This window comes from Vicia villosa, linkage group LG5, assembly GCF_029867415.1.
Source record: "Vicia villosa cultivar HV-30 ecotype Madison, WI linkage group LG5, Vvil1.0, whole genome shotgun sequence".
Taxonomy (NCBI): Eukaryota; Viridiplantae; Streptophyta; class Magnoliopsida; order Fabales; family Fabaceae; genus Vicia; species Vicia villosa.
In genome coordinates this window covers 2,889,830-2,905,078 of record NC_081184.1, presented here as the reverse complement: position 1 = coordinate 2,905,078, position 15,249 = coordinate 2,889,830, and the positions used below count along the sequence as shown (strand labels likewise).

General features: G+C 32.6%; 3 protein-coding genes across 4 annotated transcripts; 1 reads left to right on the top strand and 2 right to left on the bottom strand.

Annotated features, from left to right (window-relative positions):
• Nucleotides 1–374: 374 nt before the first annotated feature.
• On the bottom strand, nt 375–3,569 carry LOC131601158 (probable zinc metallopeptidase EGY3, chloroplastic). 2 transcript variants are annotated; one of them, XM_058872917.1, is made up of 6 exons: nt 2,937–3,566; nt 2,625–2,852; nt 2,193–2,417; nt 1,761–1,999; nt 1,167–1,321; nt 375–847 (listed from the first exon to the last, which is right to left on the bottom strand). In XM_058872917.1, exons 1-6 carry the CDS (start codon nt 3,342–3,344, stop codon nt 498–500), a joined length of 1,605 nt encoding a protein of 534 aa, XP_058728900.1. In that variant the 5' UTR covers nt 3,345–3,566; the 3' UTR covers nt 375–497. The 2 variants fall into 2 exon arrangements, with proteins under 2 accessions (XP_058728900.1, XP_058728901.1); XM_058872918.1 differs by lacking the exon at nt 375–847 and adding an exon at nt 862–1,062 and having other exon boundaries at nt 2,937–3,569.
• Nucleotides 3,570–6,347: 2,778 nt separating this feature from the next.
• Nucleotides 6,348–10,262, bottom strand: LOC131601154 (phosphatidylcholine:diacylglycerol cholinephosphotransferase 1-like). The gene is made up of 5 exons (XM_058872914.1): nt 9,944–10,262; nt 9,796–9,854; nt 8,005–9,251; nt 7,672–7,809; nt 6,348–6,906 (listed from the first exon to the last, which is right to left on the bottom strand). The coding sequence occupies exons 3-5, from the start codon at nt 8,371–8,373 to the stop codon at nt 6,577–6,579; spliced, it is 837 nt and encodes a 278-aa protein (XP_058728897.1). The 5' UTR covers nt 8,374–9,251; nt 9,796–9,854; nt 9,944–10,262; the 3' UTR covers nt 6,348–6,576.
• On the top strand, nt 9,961–14,989 carry LOC131602140 (PTI1-like tyrosine-protein kinase At3g15890). Its single transcript, XM_058874155.1, has 3 exons — nt 9,961–9,972; nt 11,821–11,882; nt 14,443–14,989. Exons 1-3 carry the CDS (start codon nt 9,961–9,963, stop codon nt 14,987–14,989), a joined length of 621 nt encoding a protein of 206 aa, XP_058730138.1.
• Nucleotides 14,990–15,249: the final 260 nt, after the last annotated feature.

Below are 15,249 nucleotides of genomic sequence, written 5' to 3'. Positions count from 1 at the left end.
GTTCTTAAATTTCAAATCTTCACTTTTAAATTTGTTTACACAATTTCATCTGGTCTTTTAGTTTGTTACTATTAATAGTTTGTGTGTTTGCCTTTGATCTTATTATGAGTAACTTATGGATTTAGAGGTGATTTACCATGTTGATCGTTTCAACTTGCGAGTGTATGATAATAATTTTGTTAAAGTTTTGTACAGTCCAAAGTATGTGTGAAAAATCCTCATCTTACAAGTTATTTTGTACGACAGAGTTAGCCTCGACCACAGTTGTAAGAACAAATAAAATTTTACCATTGTTATCCAAGTACATGGGAAAAAGATTATTAGAAACTTGTGATTTTCATGTCTGTTTCAACATTTAATTGCCATTGCCCATCTTGAATCCAAGTTGCTGATTACATTAGTAGACAGTACAAGGAACCCAACTCTATCTAGTTGTGAGAAGTATAAATATATACACATAATTACATACATCTACAAATATACAACACATTTACATTTTATCCCCTAAAAAATGGATCACTTAGAAATGAATTGGAGAAAGTCCCTCCAATATTTGGAAAAAGGGTGAGAATACAGATTAGACCGAAAAAAACACCCCAAGTATATCTACTTTCCCCTAGAGGTGTGATCTCATCTTTTGCAGGTATTTCTTCTCCTCCCCTAAAGGAGATTGCAAATAATCCCCATGCCAAACACAAATCACCCCCGCGTAGGACACCAATACCAAGCAATAATACTGAACCAAAATATAACCGTGAAGCAGTGCTTCTTCCGAACATGGCTTGCACTATTCGCCCTCCTTCGAGTTGCCACCATGGCAACAAGTTCAAAGAAGTCACCACCATCCCTGCACAAGCATCAAATTGTTCGTGGATATTATATCGACAACAACTATGTTGTCAAACTAGTAAATAGTATATAGAACAAAATTTCCTACTGTCACTACACTGCGATCAGTTCATTTAAACTGTTGGGTAGAAATTTGACAGTTCACAACGTGATTTTGACAAATCAGGAAGAAATCTCAACCGTTCAATCTTAATAACCGGGTTGTATCCAGATCTACAAATTTATATCTTAGGTTATAAAACATGTAGATAAGATTTGCATATTGTATCATTCTAAATAAAAAGATAAGAGACAAGACAGAAACCGCTAGAACATACCTAAAAGTCCAGCAAAAGCAAGTGGATCAACAGGAACTCCAACACCTTCGACAGCATAGGGCAACACAACTCCTAGGTCGTCCGTGTAAGGCCCGATAACTAATTGAATAAATGAAAGCAAAGGGTTGTTATCGAAAAATTCAGGCCTTATGTACCTGAAAATAAAGCAGTAGAAAATTACAATCAACAGAAATGCAAATGCATAGTACTAGGAAACAATGTTCATTAGGCAAACATCTTACGACATGTTTGAGTTTATGAGTTTGTTTGAGAGAGCTTAGAAAAACATTTTGATGACATGTCTATAAGTTGTTTTCAACTTGTTTCTATAAGTTTTTCAGGATAGTTTATGAAAACAAAACTTCTAAGATTGTGGTCCTTAAGAACATAGTAAGTTGTCTATCCAAACAATGCATATGTATCATCGCTTCTCCATTGAACAGAGCTATTTTTTATCAAAAGATTGTGGTTTTGGCAAACAAAATTCAGTTTCAAACAAATCAGTTTAGTTTCATTTCCGATTCTTTTTCACTATAGAAGTACTAATTAGGAAGCAAAGGTACTTTAGAAAAAGATACAATGTACATAACTCACAATGCATTGTCTCCACCATTAAAGCTTCCATGAGCCACAAATGCAGCAACAGCAAGTGCCAATGAAGTCAAATATGCACTAGCAGTACGCGCTACAGAAATATCGAAAAGAGCTTTCTTATTTGGGAGAAGAGATTCATAGTTATTCATCACTCCAAAGCAACCTGTCCAAATTGACGGCACCAAGAACGAAGGACTGAGCTTAACACCATAACGCGCTGCAGTTACTCTGGTGGCTATCTGCACAACAAAAAGAATACAACCACAGAACAATTTAAACCTCAAAGACAAAGATACCACATGTAGATACATTCAACTTCAACCATTTTTAACTTACTATAATACGTGTCATGTCTGTGTCCGTGCCTGTGTAATAGTTTCATAATATGAGATAAAACTTCCGGGTTTGGTAGAAAACTTGAAAAGAACTTACCTCGGAAACTCCGAGAATAAACAAGAAACCACCAAATAAAGGCACAACACTAGCAAGATAATCACCAAAAGTAGCATTAGGTGTAAGGAAAGAGCCACTCATCGAAGCAACTGTTCCAAAAGTAGTAACTGCTAATGCAATTGAACTTAGATAGCCAAAGGGATTGCTCAGATTATTTGATTCAAATTGGAGATCCAGTTGTTCTTTTGGTTGCACCACACAAACCTGAATGTATATAAAGCACAAAATTAGCCGAAGCCTTAATTGCAATGAACCCCGGATACTCTAAAATTTATGCCTATCGTATCTGATACCTACCGATACACTGATCCGCTCTGCTCCTATATAGTATTCGAGATACCTTTATGGTGTCTGTGCCTCATTGCTTAATTGTAATAAAGAGTGCAAGATATCAAATTGATGGCAAAGTACCTGTCTAGTAATGTTATATTCTTCCTCTTCTTCTTCTTGTTGTTGTTGTTCTTCTTCTTGATAAAACCATAAAACAACTTCTCTACCAGCTGCATCAGAGAGTTTCTTCTCTAACTTGGGAATCACTTCATCAATTGGTCCCTTTAAATTCCCATAGAAAATCCCTCCGTCGTCATATCTTGGAATATCCGTCACAAAAAACGTGTCAAAACCAAAGCAACTATTCAACTACACAAACAAACAAACAAACAAACACCATCAGTGCAATTCAAATTCAACAACAACAATAACAACAACAACAACAACATTCACCTTATTGAGATCAAGATCTGTGAAAGTTTCTTCAGCTTTTTGTAGCCTTTCTTTTTTCCTAACCAACATTCGACGAGTATCGTTGTCAAAATTAGCAAGAATTGGATACTTGTTGAAATCTTCATCAAGCTCCTTTAACATTCTATCATTTAACATCTTATTCCGCTTGATTGATGCTTTAAGTGATGCTTTAAGTGATTTAAGTGATGTTTTAAGTGATGGATTCCTCAGATAGTTCGCGAACGCTTCATACTCGTTTGTTTCTCTTCCAGCATCACCGTTGTTGTTATTGTTTTCGTCTTTGAGAGATGAGAATAATTTGAAGTTGAAGGAAGTGGTTTTGAGTTTTTTGGAATTGGGGGTTTTGAAAGGAGAGGGAGTGTGAGGAAATGGAGAAAGTGTTGCCATTTTTGGAATTGAATTGAATGAAGTGTTTGTGGAGTGTGCATGGTTCAAGTCAACAAGTCTGGAGAAGTTTAAAGAAGCTTCAAGTCCCTTAAACCTTATCTTTTTCTTGCTTCTCTTTCTATAGTTTTAGGTTTTGATTTTTGAAGTTGAAGTTATGTTCACTTAAAATTGGAATATAGTATTAAAAAGCATTTAATTTTAATGTCTTGTATTAGTGAGATAAATTACTAAAATCAAATATTCTATTGGTATGTTTGTTTCTAGTTTGCACTATTGTAGATGTACTTGTAGCTTCTTATTTTCATATTGAAATTTGCCATCTAACTAATATTTAGAAGTTACCTGAATTGCCAAACATACACTACATATATATTATATGGCCCAAGTTCAATAATATATATATATATATATATATATATATATATATATATATATATATATATATATATATATATATATATATATATATATATATATATATATATATATATATATATATATATATATATATATATAGAAATCGCAATTGGTATTAAACCCTGATATAACATCTCTTGTTGAAATAAGAGTCAAAGAAAACAAAGTTTAAAATATAAGGAAGAGGTTGAATCTTCGAGGGAACTATTCGGATAACTACAACAAACATGGAAATGGTCGTATTTGGGTTTATTGAAATGATAATAATTGAGTATTCAGATGATTTGTAATACGGACTAGATGGTTCATTGTGGTGTCTAAGACTCAAATGGGAGTTGGTTGTTTTGGATGACAGTTATTTATGCACAAAACCATCTATAGCAAAGGAGGAAATTATGGGAAGATATAGAAGTACTACATAGTTAACATGGGACGTGGTTCTTAATGGGAGACTTCGACAATGTGTTAAAGAGTCGGGATAGAATTGGCGGAAGGATTGTCATTGAATCTGAATACTGTGATCTAAGTGCTATGATGTAGGCTACAAACTTGTTTGAAATGGATAATAGTGGTCATCATTATACTTGGTCAAATAAGCAAAGTGATGGTCCAATTTATTCTAGGATCGACATAGTGCTTGGTAACATTGATTGGCTTCAGAAAAATTATAATATTTATGTTATGTGCCCTAGTGTTTCTGACCATGCCCTATTGTGGCTGAAGAGTGTAGAAGGTACAAAGAGAAGGAGGAAAATCCAATTCAAGTTTCTCAATAGTTATGCTGACTTAGAGGGTTTCTTGAAGGCAGTGGCAACTAGTTGGAATTAGCATATTAATGGGAGACCAGTGTATGTTTTGTGAAAGAAACTTCAACGTTTCCAACCTATTCTGAAAAAGCTTAGTGTTGACGTAATAAAGCGGCAAGCAAAATATTTGGAAGTATTTTGGGATTTATGGTGTCTACAGAGAATAGTACGAAGGAAGGAATGTCATTCAACGGATTACGCATTTCTGAGCTTGGGTTAAAATGAATTAAAAGTAAAAGGTATTAACAGGAAAATAAATACATTTTTTGGAGAGAATAACTTATCCGACATGAATATACACTACCCGTCACAAACTTAAACCTATCGATCATTTGTACACAGCCTACAGTACTCGTCAAAATCATCACGTATCTCTCACATCAGTGTCCATTTCTACAACATCTACGAGACGTATCACAACCAAGGTTATGTATAACAAAAAGTTGTGAGAATAATCTCATTCTCGCGTTGGCGATCTCTTGTGCGAAATTCAAACACGGAAGCATTAAGCTTTGATACACAAGTGATTGTTAGCTCTAAATTTATCTTTAGAATCTATGAACTAACAGATTTCCTTCCCTAATTGAGACTTGTGATGTCTATTTATATAACAACACAAATCCAAACATAAATGCAAAAAGATTAAGGAAAGCATCAAGATTGCTTTGTAAAGCAAGTTCTATACAACGCCGTGAGCGATAAATATACATATGTATGGGAAAATATAAAAACAAACCCAACAAAAGAGAAATACACAAAGAGGAAGAGAGAAAAACCAAACATCTCATTGGTTGTCAGCTCCGATTGATGAAGAATCAACCTCAGATCATCCAAATTCAAGACCCAATTGTTGTTTTCTAGCTAATCTTAACCTAAGAATGAAATTGATGTAATTGGGACAAAAAATTTCCCCAAAAACATAACCTAAAGTTATGAAAGAATATATTTATACAAAAACAAAATAAGCAGACTGGACTAAGCCAGCTTAGCGGGCTCAAAAATATTTAAAATATCTACACTAAAATAGGGGACCGGAATCAAGTGACCATTAAAATGCTCAAAGTGATACACCGATCAAAAGTCATTGTTGCAAATGTCAAATTAAAAAAATAAACAATTTCTACCTCATTAAAGGTTATTAAGAGCTTACTTAGGGCATAATTATCAATAGTTTCTTAATGGTGCAAAACCACCCTAATTTCAAAAAATAATATTAATTAAATTCAATTGTACTACTATTCATAAACCATTGTTGCATTATGCAGCAATATGGTAATAGCAGAATTTTTCTATTTTAACCAATAATGTATTGAGTTGGATATATTTTAAAACTAATGGGATCCAATATAAAGTGGTATGGATGCTTGAAAAATATAGTGAAAAGGTTTAAGTAATTGAAAAGTGTGAGGAAATATAAAAAATTCATTTATACTACCAATGGTGGCATATATGTGTTGTGTATGCTCTTAAAAGATAAGAGTAGATATTAAACCATGTTAAAAAGTCTTAATCTTCCCACTAAAAGTCATTTAACAAGCCCATCAACATCATTGTTGTCAAATCAAAGAAAAAGGATAGTAAACCGATCAGCTTGTTGAAAAGTCAAGTGCAAATTCTAAAAGGCAAAATATTTTATTGATGAAATGTCAAATTTCAAGAATGAAGTAGACATTTATTCTTAAAACATCCCAACAAGATTTTTTTAGGTTTCAATCTAGTAACTAAACTTCATGAAATCATAAATCTCATAACAAACTGAAAAGCAAGTGAATCCTAACCATACCATTGAAAGAAATCAATTATTGAAATTACACACTAATTATTGAACAACAAAAACAATCACTATTACAATAACATCATCATCACTCTCTAACCCTTCTTTCTTTTGTTATTTGCTTTACAATTACAATTCAAACTCTTCCTCTTTTCACTACAAATTTCACACATTGTTTACTTCTCTATTACCCTCTTTTTATGGTCTCTCACTTTAAGCTAAGATCCCATATTGCTCATGCACCCAAATCATTTTTTGAAGCATGACCATTGCCACTATGTTTAGCTATTCTCTTCTTGCTATCTTCAACATACTTACCAGCAAAAGAATCAAATAAATAGCCAGCACCTAATCCAACAACCAAATCAATAGTGTAATGGCCTCTTGTACCAAGCAACCTCACAGCTTGTAAAACATTCAATACATCAAATGTCCATGCCATCTCCCACCTCTTCATCCTCCTCATGTCTAAGGAAGCTATCATCGAACCCGCCACGTGGCCGGAAAAAAACAAGAAGAATGATACGTTTCCGACAGGAAAGTCCACACCAGAACCCAAGAAATCCTATTAACCATCAAAATAAAAACATACATAGTTAACAATATTATCAATGAAACAAAACAACAATTGATTAGCTAATTTAATCTTGCAATTGTATGTGTCGGTCGAACAATTAAACCCTGTTTTTTAAGGAATGTAACTAAACCTCGTCTTCAAATTAGCTTCAATTCTAGAAACAAAAAAGTAAATCTATTACATTTTAAGCTTCTAGAAATAGAATCACTTCTACACTAAGCAATAAGATGCACTTAGTATCTGTTTGATTCTGCGGTGGAGAAAATTTATTTAGTGAATCGAAGATAAGGTGCTTTAAGTTTGGATATATTCAAGTGAGTTGATCATTAAATTTAGTGTTAATATCAATTTTAGACTCAAAAAGTTATAATTTTAGAGGAACCAAACATATCAAAATCAATTCTAAACCTCTGGAATCACTTTTAGCTCCTCCAAAAATGGAATCAAACATACACAATTAGTTGTTTAGGGTTGGTCAATCTCTTGAACACTTCTATTTCACCATTTTTGAAGCATAAGTAGATTTAATTGTCTAGAATCACACTTCTATTTCTGACAAAAAGTGAATCCAAACCTAAAATCTGTCCTTTTGAATTGGTAAATTTAACTTTCAACATTGTTCTTAGGCCTAATGCAACACAAGATTTTCAACTAAGACAGCATTTTCTTTGGAAGTTAAATATATAAGGCATAAACCTATGAAGCGCAGACTCCGACACAAAACACATGAGACAATGAAATGAAATGAATCACCTGAGGCAATGGTAGCTGGGTGGAATACCCCAAAATCCCACGACATGTAAACATGAAAAGTGTAGAAATTGTTGCTCTAGGACGCCCTTCAATCAACCAAGTCCATAAGATATAACTCGTTTGCATTGCCACAAACACCTACAATGCAAAAACAAACATCAAATTTCAACTCAAACAAAAACCAATAGAAACAGTAAAAATATCAAATTTAGACACAAACCCATTTTCATTTCAAACAATCACAATCCATTCCCCAATTACCCACAAAAAAAATCCACAAAGCAACAAACCACATGCTGTCGTTCAGATCTAGAGAACAAGTAAACGACAAACCGTATTGAGTGCGGCGAGAAGATTGTTAAGCTCAGGCGAAGACTCGAGAATCCGATGAAGAGAGCGCGTGGCGATGAACCCCAAATCAAACGGCGGAGAAGAAGAAGGAACCATGAGGAGCGTGTACTCCACGGCCATGAAGAACAAAAGCCCACAAGCAAACAAACAAGGCATCCAATGATGAGTCGCCACGTGTACAACATCCGATAATGTCCATTTCAGAAAGGAAGCTTGAGAAAAGAGAGAAGTATTCTTCGTCATTGAATTTGAATCCGTCCCGTTAACGGCGTCGGAATGGACGGTTGGGCTGCTGCGTCTGCGTTTCACGGCGGAGGCGTCACCGGAGGAGGAGGTGGCGCCGCCGTTCATGGTGGTTAGAGAATGATGAGAGTGGGGATGACATTATGGAGTGGTTGGGAATTGGAATTTATATGGATCGGAAAATTTAAGGTTGTAATTGACGGAGTTTCCGAAGATGTTATTATCATGTTTAGGGGTGGACAAGCGGTCGGGTAGGGTCGGATTCGGGCCCAAAACCTAAAACCGAACCAACCCTCGGGTGAGAAACATGGGCCCTATTTCCGACCGATTGGGCTTTCGGATTGTTCGGGTTCGGGTTCAAATGGTTCGGTTTTTTAATTCGGTTTTTTTCGGTTAGTGTTATTTTTGGCCCATTTCAAATTCCAAGCCCAGGTTTCAAATCAATTTAGTTTTTTATCAAATTACATATTTTTATAAAGTGTCATTGTTAGGCCAGATTAAACTTGTCCAACTAAAATAATTAATTTTTTTTCAACATTTTTAAAATGAAGAATTTAATCATTTTCAATCAATTTTTAATTAATAACATCAAACTCTTTTTTAGCTCTTTTTTCCCATTGAAAAGTAAGATTATTTTAACCTTTTTGTTATATATACTTAGATAGTTAAAAAACGTAATTAAATATAAACCATACAATTATTAAAATTATAAATTAGAAAACATAGTAAACATCTCAACATTTGTTTTGTCCATAATTTCTTGTGGCAATTCATCTTCTTCATATCTCTGGGAATATTTTGATATGCATCCCATTATTTTCACTTTCAGACCTGAGATAATAATATCATTTATCTCCATTGATATTGTATAATAAAACCTACATCAAAACAAATGAAATATGTCTACACTTCATATATTTACATTTCCTGCACAATATCATATCTGTAAACTGCACATTCAGCAGCTAATAAAATAGTTGTATAACCTGCAGATGAAATTAGAGAGGTAAAAGAGTTAAATTAATAAGCATAGTTTAGAGCAGACATAGTGCAAATTGGTTTTAGCTTGAAGAACATATTTAAAACCAGAACACCAACAAAACAAAACATATTGATTTTGAAATATAAATTTTTTTACAAGAAAACATAACTTCATATCAAGTAAAGAAATTTTACTTCTAAATACATATCGTATCAATCAATTTCTGGAAAAGTTAATATAGAAGTAAGATTTATCGGGACTTACAGTTTTGCATAAATAGATCTAAACCTGGAAATAAATAGATCAAAACTTGTAAAATAACCAGCTTCAAACAATACAAGGTTAATATAAATAGATTGGAAATACAAATGCAAAATAGATCTAAACCTGAAAATAAATAGATCTAAACCTGGACATGACCAGCTTCAAAAAAAATACAAGGTTAAAATAAATAGACCTAAACCTGGAAATATTAAAGCCAACTTCAAGAATAATAACTAGTCAACACAAGTGATAACTCAAATATAAACCAGAAAAGTGATATTTACCGCAACACCCAGAAGGAAGGCAAGAACACCAATATAAATAACAAGTATCAATCTGTAACCTGACAAGGATAAAAGTAAAGATATAATAAGCATCAAAGATAAAATAAGGAATAAAATATATTAAGGTGAAAAGAACCAAAAATCTTACTCAAAACAAAGAGTTATATGGCAGCGAAGGTAGGTTTCAAACCAGATCGAGGACCACAAACAAAAACGAAGACATGCAAGTGGTGTTTTTCCAACGAAATCTAACAACAAGTTTAGATCTATTTTCTGAAATTTATGGATTAGGTTTTGGTTTCAAATTCGATTTTTTAGTAAGGTGGGAGAGAGATGTTGAGAGGAAGAGACAAAGTTAGTGGTGATGGAAGCAGAGAAAAGGTGAGAGAAAAGGTGAATATTGCGGTGGTAGTTGAAGAGATGAGAGCATAAGGGGGCGGCGCTATTCAGAAAGAAAGAAAAATGATACTAAGAAATTAGGGTTGCCTCCACAGACCCTTATACTGAGTAAATAATAGTAAAGTATTTACTGGGCTCGGTCGGGTTCGGCCACCGATGGGCCCAACATTTTGATCCGATCCGAACCGAAGGAAACCAGAATAGACCGAAACAGTCACCCGCTTTAATTGTTAACCCGACGTGAACCGAACCGAAATGTAAAACCGGGTTCGGACCGGTCGGATTCCATCGGGTGATTAACGTTTGTCCACCCCTAATCATGTTGATGTTGGATTGTGCATTTTTATTTTTTGGGAAAAGGGAAGTTTTTTAAAAATAAAATAAATAAGGTAAATTCTTTGGTACCCATGAGTTTAAATTGGGTACCAGTACCTTTAGTGCAAATTATATTTTAATTTTAGTTTATTTAAAAATAAAATTAAATAAATCGATGATGTGGCATTGAAATCTATTATTTGATTGGACGATGGTACCGGTACCCAACTAAACTTAAGGCTTTGTTTGGATTGATGGAATCGGATGGAGCGGAACGGAATGGAATAAAATGATATTCCGTTGTTTGGATAATTTAAAAACGGATGGAGCGGAGCGGAAAATAGTGGTATGGATTCCATTTCATTCCATCACTTACCACCATATTCCTTCCCCTCCGATTTGGGCGGAATGAATAATTTGTCTTATTCCGTTCTAAAATTTCCAAACAATGGAATGATACATTCGTTCCGCTCTGTTCCACTCCGCTCCATCCCACTCCGCTCCATTCCATTCCGCTCCGTTCATTTCGTGATATCCAAACATACCCTAAGGGTACCGGAGTGTTCACCAATAAATAAATATTATCTTTTTGTGGATAAAATATAAAAAGGAAAAATTGTGATTGGTGAAGAATTTAGGTGATTTAATGACATTTTGAGTTTTGTGGTCGGTGATGTGCGCATTTGGAAGTTAGGTAGGTAGTGAAGCATTGATAGATAGGAGAGATAAATGTGTTTTAAGAATAATGAATGTCCTAAGACACTTTTTAAATGTCTAAAATCAGATTTAGTGATACTTTATTTGAAGTTATACTCATCTATAAATAGAGGCATAATCTAAGTTTGAAGTTCACGAGTCTTGTATGGAAGCATCAAAAACTATTAATGGGTCACAACTACAAAGTGGGTGGAGTGTATCATTTGATTTCAAACTAATTTTCAGTATCGTCAAGATCTCTTAGGTTATATTTGGGAGTTTGGAGGAGAGGGGAGGGGAAGACTTCCAAAAACGAAATTTTAAAAAAATATCGGAAAATATTTGATATTTTTTTAAAAAATGATTTTGTTTAGAATGATAAAAGAGTCATTATCATTACTAAATTCTTAATTTTCAAATTACTATAACAACTTAAAAGATTTTTGAAAAATTTATGTAAGCCCTTCAAAACCCTCCAAAACCCTCATTCAATACAATTTTTGAGTTTCCCCATTTTATGGGGTTTTTGGTGTTATGAGTAAACTCAAACCCTCCAAAACTCTCCTACTCAAAATCTTTTTATCTTTTTCACTCAATTCTTTCTATTTTTCAAAGTCTTCCCCTCCCTTCTCCTTTAGACTCCCAAACATAGCTTTAGGCAATTCTCATGGTATATTGTGTAGCATTTATCTCAAGGTATCTCTTTAGATAGATTAAGTTTTCATGTAAATCATGTGAAACAGTACTCTAAGTGACTCTAAGTGATATATATATATATATATATATATATATATATATATATATATATATATATATATATATATATATATATATATATATATATATATATATATATATATATATATATGGGGTCGGTCCCGACTTTTTAGAGGCACAGGGCAGTAATAAAAATAGATCTTTTATAAAAAAATTATTTAAAATAATATAAAATTGAAGTGATATTTTAAAATTTTAAAAACTTATAATAAAATAATAAACTATTAAAAAATCTACACTTTATTTATTATAGGATCCAAAATATTTAAAAGGTAATTTTAAATAATTTATAATTTTAAAACAAACTTGAAATCTTTATAGCCAACTTCATTGTAGAAATAAAACAATAAATTTACATGGGACTTGAACCCTGAACATCACACACCAATAATTAATTCAAAATTGTTGTAACCACGTGGCCAAGCGCTGCTTATTGAAAACTATTGAAATGAATTATATTTAATACTTTTTATAAAATTTTCAAAGTTCAAAAACTCAAATTTTGAGGCCTCCATTTTTGTGAGGCCCTGGGCTGTGGGCCTGCTTGCCCTAGGACCGACCCTATATATATATACTCCTATCACAAGTGCATAATTATATCGCGTAGTAGAAAGATCAATTTCATAGAGGTTTTGTTGAGTGTGAGAACTTCCGATTAATAAAATATTTTCTTTCAACTATATCCGTAATTGAACAATCATAGTTGATGATTGTTGATGATTGTCATTGATTTGGTTTATTTTAACAATGATTATAAAGCCTTGAGATAGTGATTTTTTCACGTTGATAGACTAAAAAATTATTATTGTTTTTTGTATTATAATGGATAAAAATTCACTTTAAAATCTCTTTTTAATCTCATAAAGTGTATTTCAAATACATAAATTTCACTTTTATGGTGAATATGTGTTCAAAGTCGTCCTATTATGTCAACAAAAAATCTCATGAAGATATTATGTTTAGTCTTATAATTTAGATTATCGAATTTCTATTTTTGCTACATCGATCTCCTGATTATCTATGATTTTATAACTATACATTTATGTATAAAATTTGACAAGACATAGTCGAATTTTTACATTTATGTATAAAAAAGGAATGTTTTACTCCGTATACATGATCGTAATTAAAATTGGTTGATAATTTCTCTTTTTATTTTGGGGGGTTTTGGCCGCTTCTTGTGTAAACAGGTTGGAGAACCCTTTGTTCTCCCGTTAGTGAATTCTTGATTACTAAAAAAAACTCCGTATACATGAGAAAGAAATGAGTCTAAAGATATGGAAGAGCTACTGATAAGAAAGAAATGAGTCTAAAGATATGGAAAAGCTACTGATAAAGAAACGGTCTCACTTCATACTAATCAAACAAGTGAGACCTATATAGTTGAATAAACAAACCATAAAGGGGACAAAAAATTCATACCTAACAGAATACTTCACTTCTTCATTGTTATATCAAATAGAAAGTGATTTGGTTGTTTTCGAAATAGTGACAAACGAAATTTTATCTATGATTATTGAAGGTGGTGAAAACCAAAAAAATATGATGAAATTGGACATTTGAGAGATCCACTTCGAGCGCAGAAAGCATTGCTGAAATTCAAACCTGGAAGGATAATGTTTTAGTTTCGATTGAGGGAAGAACAAATTATTCTTGCCAATAATCTCGCTAAAGATATTAAAATTTAAAGTGAAATAACTTTAAAAATTAAAAGTATTAGAGGTAGTTTTAAATAAATTAATCATTTTATTTATATGATTTTATTTATATGAAGCGAAGTGGTGGGGAAAAAAATTATAAAATAGAGGAATAAAAAAATTAATTTTAAATTAGGAATACCAAAAGATTAAAACCATCAAAATTAAAACATATATAAAAACTTGATTTGTAAATAAAAGGTAACTTTCAAAAACACTTAGAAATACATTTATAACAAACCTTTCTTTATGTATTAAAAAAAAAAGCTTAATTTAAAACATTTTCTTATTAAAACCTAATCAAAAATTTAAGATTAAATGATTAGACCAGGTGTGTTTATTTTTTTCTTTTGTTGAAAATTTTAGAGTTGACCAAGAAGAAGAAAGCATAACTTACAAAGTCTTGCAACATCAAATAAAGGCATCTCATCCTCCCTTGAGGAACATCTTCTGAATCGGAGCAACAATAATAACACCTCATTTGGTTTGGAGGATCAATTTCATATTTTGGTTTCGTTAACCTCTGTAGGGCTATTTATTTGGTACAAAGATTGAATGGATTTTTGGTTTTGTTGCAGAAATGCTTATGCTTTTAACAGGTATATATGACCATAGTTTTTTGGAATTTTCTTAGAGACTCTCATGAATTGCGTGAGTACTAACCTCTCTTTTTTCAAATTTGGATTCTCTAAATTTTAACAGAAAATATATCTTAAAAATTTGTTTTAGACTTCACTTATTTCAATTCTGTATTAAATTCTAGATACCTTCACCACCAAGCAACGCCTCGTATCATCCATAGGGGTATCGAACCAAGTCATGTATTGTTGGATTCGGATTTCCGAGCCTTCATTTCTGGTTTCGGGTTTGCTATGATAATCCCTGATGGGGAAACACAAGTGACTAAAGATTTTGTTAAAGGAACCATAGGCTACCTTGCACCAGAATTTATGTTAGGTAAAGTAAATGAAAGTTGTGATGTTTATAGCTTTGGCATCCTCCTTCTCGAGCTAGCTAGTGGTAGAAAACCAATTCTAGACACTAGTTCTACCATGAAGAATGCAATAGTTGATTGGGCATTGGCATTGGTTTGTGAGAAGAAATTTAGTGAAATTGTTGATCCAAAACTAAAGGGTAACTATGTGGAAGAAGAATTTAAAAGAGTTATTGTTGTTGGATTGATGTGTGCTCAAGACTTATTTGAGAAGAGACCTACCATGATTGATGTGGTGGAGCTATTGAAGGGAGAACCTAAAGCTAAGTTTTCAAATAAAGAGAGTAGTAAAATGTTTAGAAGCTATATATTATAGTTGTGTAATATTGTTTATCTAATGGGGATGTGGATCAAGTTATTTGAGTTAGACTAGTGATGTAATCTTTAATAAAAACTATTTGAGTATAATGAGATTATTTATGCTGATGTGCACCAATGGTAGAATTAAAGTCACTTATACAACAACACCAAGGAATCATAGTTAATATAGTTTTTCTCTTTAATTGTATTTGTATTCTAATGTTTAATTTAAATGTCAATAGAATTAATAGAATTTTGATGACAGAACTCAGTTCC

What these genes read in the sequence shown, in the direction of transcription:
- LOC131601154 (XM_058872914.1), bottom strand. Translation starts at nt 8,373, where the DNA reads ATGAACGGCGGCGCCACCTCCTCCTCCGGTGACGCCTCCGCCGTGAAA. An exon ending in TTCTCGCCGCACTCAATACG is followed by an intron (nt 7,810 to 8,004) that starts GTTTGTCGTTTA and finishes TTTGCATTGTAG; the next exon opens with GTGTTTGTGGCAATGCAAAC. An exon ending in CCCAGCTACCATTGCCTCAG is followed by an intron (nt 6,907 to 7,671) that starts GTGATTCATTTC and finishes GATGGTTAATAG; the next exon opens with GATTTCTTGGGTTCTGGTGT.
- LOC131602140 (XM_058874155.1), top strand. An exon ending in GGCAATTCTCATGGTATATT is followed by an intron (nt 11,883 to 14,442) that starts GTGTAGCATTTA and finishes ATTAAATTCTAG; the next exon opens with ATACCTTCACCACCAAGCAA.
- LOC131601158 (XM_058872917.1), bottom strand. Translation starts at nt 3,344, where the DNA reads ATGGCAACACTTTCTCCATTTCCTCACACTCCCTCTCCTTTCAAAACC. An exon ending in CAGATCTTGATCTCAATAAG is followed by an intron (nt 2,853 to 2,936) that starts GTGAATGTTGTT and finishes TTGTTTGTGTAG; the next exon opens with TTGAATAGTTGCTTTGGTTT. An exon ending in TGCTTTTGCTGGACTTTTAG is followed by an intron (nt 848 to 1,166) that starts GTATGTTCTAGC and finishes ATGCTTGTGCAG; the next exon opens with GGATGGTGGTGACTTCTTTG.